Source organism: Pygoscelis adeliae, unplaced genomic scaffold (assembly GCF_000699105.1).
Source record: "Pygoscelis adeliae isolate BGI_AS28 unplaced genomic scaffold, ASM69910v1 Scaffold114, whole genome shotgun sequence".
Taxonomy (NCBI): Eukaryota; Metazoa; Chordata; class Aves; order Sphenisciformes; family Spheniscidae; genus Pygoscelis; species Pygoscelis adeliae.
In genome coordinates this window covers 2,853,969-2,865,546 of record NW_008824587.1, presented here as the reverse complement: position 1 = coordinate 2,865,546, position 11,578 = coordinate 2,853,969, and the positions used below count along the sequence as shown (strand labels likewise).

Below are 11,578 nucleotides of genomic sequence, written 5' to 3'. Positions count from 1 at the left end.
GTTCACAGGGTATTTTTATAAAGAAGGGAGACAAAGACAAGAATCCAATGCATCATAGGCAGTAAGTGTTAAATAAATTAGTTTGCATAAAGCTGGTGACAGTCCATACGGAACTTCACCATATAGGCATTGCTTCCCTCAACATAACCATGTTTCCACTTACACAAGAAGTCCATTCAACTTCTGATACAAACAAGATCTCTAAGATGCCAAGATTTAGCATTCATATTGCTCAATCTGCAAATGCCTATTGTGGAAAAAGCAGCCAAAATGAGAAGTTTCAGAAGCTTTTGAATGGAGTTTAAAGTTTCTTCACCAAAATGCATTTCCCTGTGCTGTTTTTGTGCAATTAGTACTAGATTCTGTGGAACTAAGCACAGGCTTCTTTCAGAACAAGAAAGAAAAAGTACCTGATAAAAATTACCAGAAAAAAAAAAATACAAACAGAAAGACACAAAAGAACCCCAGGAACAGCGGCTTTTCTTACCTTTTGAGAAACTTGGCTAAGAAGCAATTCAGTGTGACACACCTTGTTGTTAGCCTTCTTTAATTCTAACCTCAGATCTGCAATCATATTCCGGCAGTCTTCCAGCTTGGTCTGTTCAAATTAAAGAAAAAAAAAAACAAACCCAAAAACAAACACTCACTCAGGGTTCTGAGACTTTAACAAGGACTAGCAATGGCATACGGCTGGAGGGTCGTAAGCCAGCACTGTAAATCAAGTTACACTGAGTACTTGTGAAAGTCCCAAAACAACCAGCTAAGAAACTGCATTTTCCTATTTCCAAACTGAAGACAGGACAAAACAGAACTATACAAGGACGATGACTAAGTTAGGCATTTCCAATTACGTGCTGTCTTATCCTGAATTAGGACAATATCTCTAACAGAGATATGTAACTTTCTGTCAGATATTTCATGCCACGTTATTAGGAAGGTTATTTTTAAAACCAGTAAGGAGATAACATAATTTTGTTCAGTGTCATGCTTCATACCTGCAATTCCTGGCTCTGGTTGTAGAATTCCTCCCGGTCGTGTTGCAGCTGTCTGATCTGGCTGTGAAGCTGAGCCACTATATTTTCATGTTCCTCCTGAAACTGGTGGTACCTTGCCTGTTCTTTCTGCAGGCTCAATTTCAAGGCCTGGATTTCTTTTTCCTGTAGTTTCAGCTGATCTTTCTGTTAAGAACCCCATACAAAGCATCAGACAAGACACCTGCTTTATCAGTTAGAATATCTGTCCTAAGCTGCTAGCTAAGTAAAGTACTCGCATCAGTTAATAGCGTGCAGGCCTAACACTTTTCCATACATAAGAACATTTTATATAGAGCACGTTCTTAAGGCTTTTGGGGTTTTTTTGGCTGAAAAAAATCAAATGGTGCTAGAGTGGACAGGCTGAAAACGCCAAGTCACATACAAAGGCACAGGTTCTTCCACTGCACCTCACGCTTTCGACAAGGACTTGGGCTTCACAGCTGAAGCTACAGTTCATTTGCCAAAATCCATTTGGAAAGCTATTTTTGGCTTTTCTGCTGAATTATCAAATGGTGAAACTGTAGATGGAAGTAGCTATAATATGAAGGTACAGAAGGAAACATGCCTAAATCTGTAATGAGGCATCCTTCAATGCACTTATAACTTCAAATTTTATTATAGTAAATACCACTGGAAAAGAACATTCGAGTTTTCAAAGTTTGGGCTATTGCTCCTCAATTGAGGAGTGGAAGGACAATACTTCTTCAAATAATGCAATAAGGTGTCTAGCCAGGCATTAAGTAACCACTCCACTAACTGTGAAGCCTTTAATATCATCCACAGGTAAGTGCTGGCAGGGGTCAAGCACGCAGGCATCCACTGATTCAGTTGCCTACAGTCAAATAGAAACTACTGGTTTTAATAATCATGGTGCACGTAACTCATCCACAAGTCATTCCACAAACACTTACTTTAGTAAGGTGAGAAACAAGGCTTCTCTTTTAATCGAGTGGTACTGAAAGATACTGGCCAAATCAATTAATACTTGTTCTAGCACCAGTGGGTTTATTTGACTGCTAGCGTTGTATCCCTGCTCACCATGGCAGCATTATGTTCCTCCAGTGCCGTTGCTTTAATCACTTTTCGCAAGAGTCGACGGTTCCGAAGGGCATGTTGCTGTCTTTTGAAGCGTTCATACAATAACTGGTTGTGCAGCAAAAGCAATTGGTTACGCAGGGTGTGAATCTCATCTGAAGGGGGAGAACCTGGATTTGGAGTTAGAAGACACAAGAGGTTACTGAGCCGTACTGTCCCTATTCCACATATGGGAAATATTTTCTAAAATAAGCAAATTACATTTATTTGAAATTACAACTTAAAAATCTGCTGTTCCATTTGATCTCCAACACAACTTAAAATTTTAAACATTTCTCCCAGAGCAACATGTATATGCTTCAAATGGATTGCTCCTTCTATTAAGAAAAAAAGCCAAGCTCACCATCACCACAGAAGCCTAAGAGGACAAAACTATGACACACATGTGAAGCAGAAAGAAAAACAATCATCGGTTTTAGATTAAAGTAGTATTTCAAAGGTGAAACAATCTGTTAGATGATCAGCATCGCTCTGAAGGCTAGCAGATTAAATGGTCAAAAGTAGAGATGTCTAGAATGGTGGGGAAGGCAGTTTTCACTTTTCAAAGATGAAAAAAACCAGCTCATCTCACTGGAACACAGATGTCTATCTGCTAAGCAGATAAACCATGACTTAATGGAGGGCACCATCTTTTTTTTTTTTTTTTAAACTAATGCAGCAGCAAAAGTATGCAGGTCATTGTTTAAGCAAGTCTAATAACAGAGGAACAGATTGCCAAAACACATGAGAAACTTCCTCACCTCCAAAGTGAGTCCAGTCAGCAGATTTGCTTGGCAGAGACAATCTGAAAAATGAAAATTCAGCATTAAATAGCAAGTTTAAATATGCAAACACTGCAAGTCACTTTAAAATAGAATGCCCACCTCACAAGAGCTTACAGCCTAGTAAAAGTACAATTATGGTCAGTCGGTATGAAGAGAATAAGGAGGAACCGTGCAAGCAGCAGGTTGCAAGGGCAGATGACGGAGGGCACAATTTCTTGGAAGTTAGAGAAAAATACTCTCACGTGTAGAAAACAGCGTAAGGACAAAGCGGAATACAGGGTAATAAGATGAAAAGAAGGAACACAGCAGATACACCTAAACCTTAAATCTGGTTCTCCAGTTCTTAGGTCCATATATACTAGAAAGAAGAAAGTGTCAATCTCCCCTTGGCCTCTACATTTGCTTTTAAGTATCTAGTGTGGGACTTAAACCTGATAAAGTAAACAAATCTCACTAACAGTGGTACCAAAACCACACTTGTAGCACAGCCAACAGCCCTGCTTCTTCATCCCAAGCTCTGTCAGTGAAGGCAGTTAAGAGTCCTGTAAGAGTCACAGCCCCTTTTTTTACACCAAAGCAAACTAGTTACCACTGCAAATATAAAAATCTTCCACCCAGAACCCCTAGCTCAGTTAACAGTGATGTTTCACAGAACACACTTGCTTTTCAGGCACAGCTATTAAAATAAAGCCAGCACAAAAAGGAAAACCAAAAAAGTTTGCAAAGTAAGATCTTCAGTCACCTACTTGTTCAGCTCCTTAGTGTGTGCGTCCGCTCCTTGCTGTATCAGTCTGTCCAGTACTTCCACAGGAGAAGTAGAGGACATGCACTCATCATCCTGGGTTCCCTTGGCTTTCTTTAGCAGCTCCTCAGTCTTCTTGCCAACAAAGAGGTAGGCAGTCTTTGGTAATGCAACCTCAAAAAGGTGCTCATATAGGGGAGGCTGCCCACTCCCAAACACCACTCTTCTTTGTGCTGGTACTTTGCAAGGGCTGGGAGTGAGAATACTCGTCTCCCCAGAGGTTCCTTCCCTGTTACCAGCAGGGCTTTCACCAGAGCCTCCACAGGGCTTGTCTATGGGAGTAAACGTTTGTTTGGGTGTTTCCCGCGCACTCTCAGGCCCAGGCTTGTCCAGAGAAGATGTTAAAGGCTCAGAGGTCTGACTGTGTCCCTGAACACTAGAGACTACTGAATGGGTCTTCTTTTGAGACCCTGACAGACTTTCATTTGTGCGGTAAAATGGGGAGTCAAATCCTCCTCTAGGCACCATGTGTTCAGCATCGGTTGTGATCTCGGAGATCTCTTTAGATATTGCATCTGAGAAGGATGGGAGGGGGGAGCATAATTACACATCTTGTATTTCGACATTACAAACATTTCCTTAGCTAAGATGTATGTAAGGATGACAGAAATTACCTTCCTCTCTGTCCTTTTCAGCACTATCTTCAAAAGACAAACCACCTAAAAACTCTGGAAGATCACTTAAGGTTACTGAACTTTTACTACCGGGTGTGTCTGAAGAAAAGAAAAGAAAAAAAGAGAAGTCAGTTGTACAGATGCTGTTTTCTCCAGCCTTATCACAGCACAAAACAGAAGTCTGTCACTGCTGAAAGGGCCTTAGAATTAGCTTGTCCCTCCTTCAGAGGCTTCCTCAGAGGAGGAAGCTGTCTGACTCTTGTTCCATTCCATGTGGAAACCAGTTCAGAGACCAGTCACTGGTCTGTCCCGATCCCAAAATGTAGTTTTGTAAACTTAACATTTGCTATTGCACAACAAGCGTAGGCGACCGCCTCTGTGAATAAGGATGTGCTGAAATGAATTTAACCCATTAAATAAATAAATAAATAAAAGAGGCTTAAGTGTAGAGTGACTACTCTGCTTCCACATTAGCATTAAACTCCCCTTTAGCTTCTGATCTGGCTACACAAGGACACACTCCTTACCTGAAAAAAAAAGAAGTTTAGCCAACTGATGTAATACAAACTTGACAATATGCGACTACTGATCAGAACTCTGAGACAGCTGCCAGGGAGATACACACTAAAGCATGCAGGCAGAAACCTCATGTTCACAGTTCAGTCACAGATTAGGAACCCAGTGAAAAACCTAGCCTGTTCTTAACTTGTAATCCAGAAAGTTCAGATTCCAGTGTTGGTATAAAACTTCAGCAAGGAAAACCAGCTTTAAATTTCACTATCATCTCTGCTTTGAGGATGGTAAAGATTGACAGTACAGAAGTCCCAAATACAGTGCCAAAATCCCTTTCTACAGCTGTCACAGATGTAGATGACAGAGAATGGAAAATGCAATCTAGATTTACCTATTAGAAGCTGAGTTCCTCAACCATCCACTGTTGATTTCAATTATTCCACAGGACTTTAAAAAAAAGGTTCAAGTACAGCAATATAATTGTAGATAGAAAACAAAGTTTTTCCAAGAGCCTTTAAAAGGGATCATCATATCTATCCTTATGTGCAGCCTTACAGTTTCATCCAGACATGTGACACAAAACTTGTTCAAGTAAGACTTCATATACAACTTGCTGCTTCTAATAAAAAAGTTCACCCTCAAAGAATCAGCTTTTTAAAAAAATATCCTTTTTCAGCCTTCAGTGTAGATCTGTATATTTCAATATTCATAAGTATGCATGAGGGCCAGTTAAAAAATTCTGCAAGCTATTTCTGAAGGTGAATAGTTAAAATGAAATCAAAAGCATCACAAGAAGGTTTTAAGTTGAATCACAGATTAAGGCAGGATCCTGGAACTACGAAGAACTCAGGAAAAAAAAAAGAAAGAGAAAAAACCTGTGGAAAAGTGTTTGGCAATTGGAACATGTGTCAATAAAAACAGGATTTGTTTACAATAGGTTATTGTAACGGGGAGAGGAAAATGGAGTTTACCCAATGATTTATCGCTGTTTATGACATTTTGCTGTCGGTACAGTAAAGGCCTCCCAGGATCTGGTTTGTCCTCCTGAAAAAAAAACAAACGAAAAACCAAAATAGATTCTTTGCATCAGACATCTGTTGGAAACAAACCTCTTGGACAGTTTCACAGAAAGGAAATTCCTGCAAACAGATGGCTTAAGTAGCAAACCAACATAAGATGTCTTAAAACTGTGCAACTGAAGTGGTGATAGTTGTCTAAGCTTAGAAGAAAAGGAGTTTTTGCACTAAAACACAACGTTTTTTATAAGCCAGTTACTCTGATTTTCCTTCTCAGTTATGGAAAAAATCAGTGGAAAAAAAAAAAAAGTCAGATTTGTTTGGCAGAAGAGTTTTGTTATACCTTTTTAGGAGGCATGGCAGCAGCTGAAGGGAGTGAAACATGCACAAAGTCATCTGAAGTGCAGGGTGGAGGAGGAGATGTGGCTGGCGTTCCCAAAGGTGTTCCTTTCCCCCCTGCTGAAAAGGAGGAGCAAAAGTTTTCTCAGCAAGACTCCCTCTTCCTCATTTCAGCTGAATATTATATGTGAAGAATTATACATTTAAACGCTATCTCAACCGCTTACTACTTAATCTCCTTCAACTATTTACCAAGATAAAAGAGTACAGTTTCCAAAAGGCCTGTTTCAGACTGACAATTCACTGTAACTTGCTTCCTACCTCAGTGTTTACATTAGTACTGCTCTGGATGACCAGGTACTCGGTTCACAGAAGTGATGACTTAAGCCTATCAAATGGCATGGTGTGGCATTCCCATTTAAGAAGCTGACAGCAAAATTTACAGCCAGAATTTCTATTATAATAAACCCTGAAGGCCTAATTCCAAAATGCAGCACGTACCAGATGTGCCAAAAGCTTTGCTGTAAGGTTGTGATGCAGACTGGGATGACTCTGATGGAACAATTCCAGGGGAGGTTGGTGGAGTGGTCATACCACAAACTGCAGAAGGACTCCAGATGGTAACCTACGTAAAAGCAATACACAATAAACACAAATCAGTGAAGCTCAGAAAAGGAACGTGTGAAGCAGCTGTATCCAGGTTCTGACACAGGAAATCAGATAGGTATTAAATCTGAAACGTACACTAAGTTCTGAAGAATTCACAGTACTTCTCAGAAACACGAACTGTTTAGATTGTCACGAGAAACTACGAACGAAGTGCAAAGAATTAAAAGCATGCTGTGCTTTATCTTCTGCTTTACCTGCTGTGGCTCAGTTGACAGCCGTATTGACTGTGGGCTCAGAATCTGAGGTAGCTGCCCTGACATTTGTGATAGTGTTAGCCGAGGAGTGGAATATGGGGTAGAAGTCCCTGAAAGTTTAAAAAAAAAAAAAATTAAAAGTATCCTACACATCAAATACAAATCAATGATTCTTCTGACTAGCATTTAAAGGCTTTTAACCAAAACATTTCAAATCCATTCAACATACACAATCGTAGCTAGTAAACAAGAGACTTTTCTTCCAGCCCAAGAAAATATTTATTGAATATATTACATAGTACAGCTTTTTTTTTTTTGGTTGGTTTGTTGTTTTGGGGCAGGCAGGACAGGGGAGGAAGAGGCAGTGGAAAGGCAACTTCGCCAACATTCTGTATGTCTGCATGACCAGATTGTTTATCTACTTTTTTTTTTTTTTAAAAATGACGGTTTATTTTCTGATGCCTAAGAATCAGACTTAAAGTGGGATAAATTAGTAAGATGTCTTTTTGCTATATGGCCAGTTTTCCTCCAGGAAATGGGTATTCATTAGCCGTCAGGCAGGTCTTACCATAGTTGCTCTGTGTGTCAATGTAATAGCTGGCACTGGGGTCAGTTTGATGATGTTTTAAGCTTGTGCAGAGTTTCCGAGACACAGAGTAATAGCCATCTTCATATGAGGCTTCTGCAGGGTCCAGGGAGATTTTGGCACATTCTATCACAACATCATGAGTTTCTAGTCTTTTCCACCTGCAGACAGTTTTTGGATCCAAAAGAGTAAGTTAGTCAATTATTGTTACAAACAAGAGTTCCTTGGAGATACGAGGAACTGGCTTGTAGGATGGCTCATTTGTTCCAGACAGCTTTGCATGCTCCCAGCCAAAACTGGAACAAGGCACCATACAGAAATTGCAACCAGATGACTTGTGAGAGGGGGTCTCAGAGAGGAGACAAACAGCTTTGACACAGAGATCCATAAAGGTCTGCCATGGAGCACTCTGGAAAGGAGGAACAGCATACGAAGACTTGGTTGATCCTGAGCTTCAGCAGCTGTAGAAATCAGCTCAACTAGACTCAGATGTTGGTAGTCAAAATTTAGACATGCCAGCAGTGAGGGAATCTTATATTATTTAAGCAAACACAATCTGCAATGCCAGTTTCAGGTCTGTGTTTTTCCTCCCAAGTTTTGGGAATGTTTTTTATTATTACTACCTCTTTCACTCTGAAAACTTCTTCTCCCTAAATTAAGCAGCCAGATTAGATCTGCCCAATATTTCAGGGGATGGAAGTTCACTGTAAAGAAGAGAAAGCACAGCAGGCTGTCTATTAAAGGCTGAGTTGCTTTTGAATGTAAGATATTATGTGCAAGATACCAAATTAGAAGGCTTGAACTGGTAGTTTTGTGCCAATTGTACTCCTTAGTGGTGCCACCCTCCCCCCTGTCTGGGAGAAGCCTGCAAAATTGAGCATTGTGATATTCAACAGGTTCCCATTTAGTAGTGTTTTCCTAGTGGCTCTGAAAAGCAGGGCAAGAGCACTACTGTGCAGCAACAAGAGTCAATTTCTCCTCTTCAGTGGCTGGGCCTGTGGAGACAAGAGAAAAGCAGCAAGTGGTGCTGCTGCAGGCAAATGAGCCTATTTCTAAAGAAAACTAATACAGCTGATAACGTTAAGACATACCTGTTAAAAGAATTGATCTGTTAACTGAACCAATATCTAGGTACCAAAACAAGACACACTGAAGCCATTTTAAACACTTAAATCCCACCAAGTACTTCAACAAACCAAAAAAAAAAAAAGACCCAAACCTTAAGCCAATGAAGCAGGTCAGTGGTAGTTTCTCTTTATTCATTATAAGCAAATTCTTTTAGAACTTTATGAGGATGTTTGATCGTTAAAATCAAGACAAAGTCAACTGTTAAGTAGAAGACAGATTCTATCCCAGACACAAAATGAATTTAGAACCCCAACATTGTTGTTAATGGCCTTTCACAACAGTTTTTGCTTATTCATCCAGCTGTAAGCTTGGATGAACAAAGTCTTCATGTTTACCTGCTATACCTATGAATATGGGTGGCAAAACACCACTGGCACACACTGTTGCTGACAGAAAAGGTTTTGCTGTAAGCCTTCGGAAATAACCCAGCTAAAAGCTGCTCATTAATAGCCTCTCCTAAAAGCAGAGTGAACATATATACCTTCGTGGGTCCAGTTCATGGTCCTTAGATCCAGTCACTAATTCTGGATGAATTCGCACATGTTCCATCATTGGCTGGATGAGCAAGAGCGAGAAGAAGCATGTATTATCGGTACAGCATCTTTTGATTGCACTAAACTAAACAAAGCTGATGAGCAACCTACTGATCCCGATAGTTCAGAATGTTACATTTAACAGATAAAGTTAAGACACATTACAGCTTCAAGAGATCATCTTGCTCCCAACTGATATTTCAGTCCTCCAATAGCCTGTTTTTATTCTGTTTTGTTGAGCAGCCCTCAGTTAAATCAATGTAGTGTACTGAGTTGGCAAATACCTGCCTTTATACAGCTATGAATTCCTTGTCTCAGTTAACATAGAGATGAGCAGCATTTTACCTTGACTACCTCTTCAAAGGTCTCCAAGTTTTCCTTCATGCTGTAGTAAGAACGCAGAAAGGAGACAAAATTGCAAGGATACATTCCATAAAGACGATGAAAGAGAGCATAGACGCTGGCATGAAGATGGACAAGATAAATCTCTGCCACGTGACCTGGAAAAAGTCGTTAGAATCTTTTTCATTACATTGGAGAAGAGAACAAAACGTCTAAGAGTGCAAGCAAAGTACTTTTAAATTTGAGATGTTAACTGGAACAAGTCTTCCGAGATATGAACAGTCCCTAGCAGTCTTTTGAGAGAACAGGCAACACTTACTCATCAGCTCACAGCGAAACCAAAAATTAAGATATGGACCATTAATTCCAACCAGTATCCTGTCATTCTCAAAGCACGGCATTTTTTAATTCAAGTTAAAACCTGAAACTCCTCTTGACAGTGAGCCAGAGTTTTCAAGACTGACTGAACGATTAAAAAAGAAACTAAGGTTTGCTTCACTTCAAAGGTAAAAACTAAAAGCTTGTATCCACAAAAAGCAATCGCGATAGACTTGAGTCTCACTAGCCATCTTGTAAGTTCCAATCCTACTTGCAATGCAAAATGGCCCTCTACATCGCATCTCTGTGTGCTTAACACAGCATTTGTTCACACAGCCGTGAGACACATACATAGATAATGCTAGTGTTGGATATCAGACACCTTACAAAAACTTCAGCAAAACCAATTCATCAGAACCAATGCTATAACTGAGAAGACTAGTTTTACCAACACTTTCATGACTATTGATAGTTGCACATTATAAGAAACTCTTACATGTTGCTTCTTCCCCCTCCCCATCCATACTGGGAATCTCAAATTCCCAAATATCTGCCTCAAACGTTAGCATTTTCCCTTCTCTATCCATTAAGATCCATCTCTGCTTTTCACTGTCATCAGGGTAGCATTTCAGTCCAGTGAGACTTCATGTAGTAGCAGCACCACATGGAAGAATCTAAGAGACTTGTAAATTTTGAGCTAAGAAGCACTCCCCGATGCTACCTATCAAAGAACAGAATAGCTTGTGGGCTTAATACATCGTTTTCCGCATTACATAATCTCAGACCATTCAGTCTCACAAAAGAATGTGCTCACCAACTGCATAATGGTCACAAGGATACTACTAAACCATAGCTGCATGCAACAAAGTTGAAATCTCACCTGGATTCTGCAAGCACCAGGCTGAGAGACGCCCAAAGATACCAAAGAAATCATGAAGGTACTGTTTGCCAGACTGAGGAATCATTGGCAACATGGTTATTAGCACTAGGACACCTGTGGTGAGTACTACTACATCTGTGTCAGTCTGCAAGAAGGGAGAAAACCTGCATTAGTCAGTTAATAGAGTTGAACTTAATTTTTTCCAAGGATGAAGTGAACACTGAATCATCATCATGGAAAAAGTTCTCTACTTTGAAACAGTCCTTCTGAAACCTACCATAACTTAATGAACCAGGATTATTGTCTCTTTCATCCAGAACAACTCTAAGAAAAAAATTTGGGTTTCTTGCTCCTATTCTGCTGCTGCTTTTCTGTATAAAGACTTGGCTTAGTTAAAAAGGGAGTTCATCACCGCAGTTCCACAATTGAGTAGGGAAAAAAAAAGCCAAACAAAATCACTGGTATGTGAAGCATCTTATGTACCACCTTTCTTCCTTCCCAGAGCTAAGCACACACAGCATTCAGAGCCTAAGAAACTGCAAATCTGATCAGGGTCAGGGTATTCAAGGATGTTGGCCAATTACCAACACAAGGGTCAAAAGCTTTTCTATTAAACCTGGTTGATGACTCTGGCTGCTAAATATTTCATAAAGCAGTAATTCAAACAATAACTAGGACCCCATGGCTTACACCAAGAGAAAGGGATGTGGCAGTAAAAATCTTTAGCCAGATGAAACAGTAATAGAGAATC

General features: G+C 40.0%; 1 protein-coding gene across 4 annotated transcripts in view; it reads right to left on the bottom strand.

The window, feature by feature from the left end:
- Positions 1-11,578, bottom strand: part of TSC1 (tuberous sclerosis 1) — a 21,763-nt gene that overhangs the window by 5,567 nt on the left and 4,618 nt on the right. For 2 of the 4 annotated variants that reach the window (XM_009322061.1, XM_009322062.1), the window contains exons 5-18: positions 10,828-10,972; positions 9,633-9,787; positions 9,236-9,309; positions 7,609-7,787; positions 7,041-7,150; positions 6,679-6,802; positions 6,182-6,297; positions 5,794-5,866; positions 4,310-4,408; positions 3,640-4,210; positions 2,870-2,913; positions 2,073-2,239; positions 996-1,178; positions 488-598 (exon numbers count right to left, since the gene is read on the bottom strand). In XM_009322061.1, coding sequence (XP_009320336.1) covers positions 488-598; positions 996-1,178; positions 2,073-2,239; positions 2,870-2,913; positions 3,640-4,210; positions 4,310-4,408; positions 5,794-5,866; positions 6,182-6,297; positions 6,679-6,802; positions 7,041-7,150; positions 7,609-7,787; positions 9,236-9,309; positions 9,633-9,787; positions 10,828-10,972 — 2,151 coding nt within the window. The remainder of the gene's footprint in view (positions 1-487; positions 599-995; positions 1,179-2,072; positions 2,240-2,869; positions 2,914-3,639; positions 4,211-4,309; positions 4,409-5,793; positions 5,867-6,181; positions 6,298-6,678; positions 6,803-7,040; positions 7,151-7,608; positions 7,788-9,235; positions 9,310-9,632; positions 9,788-10,827; positions 10,973-11,578) is intronic. The other 2 variants (XM_009322064.1, XM_009322065.1) reach the window with 2 other exon arrangements.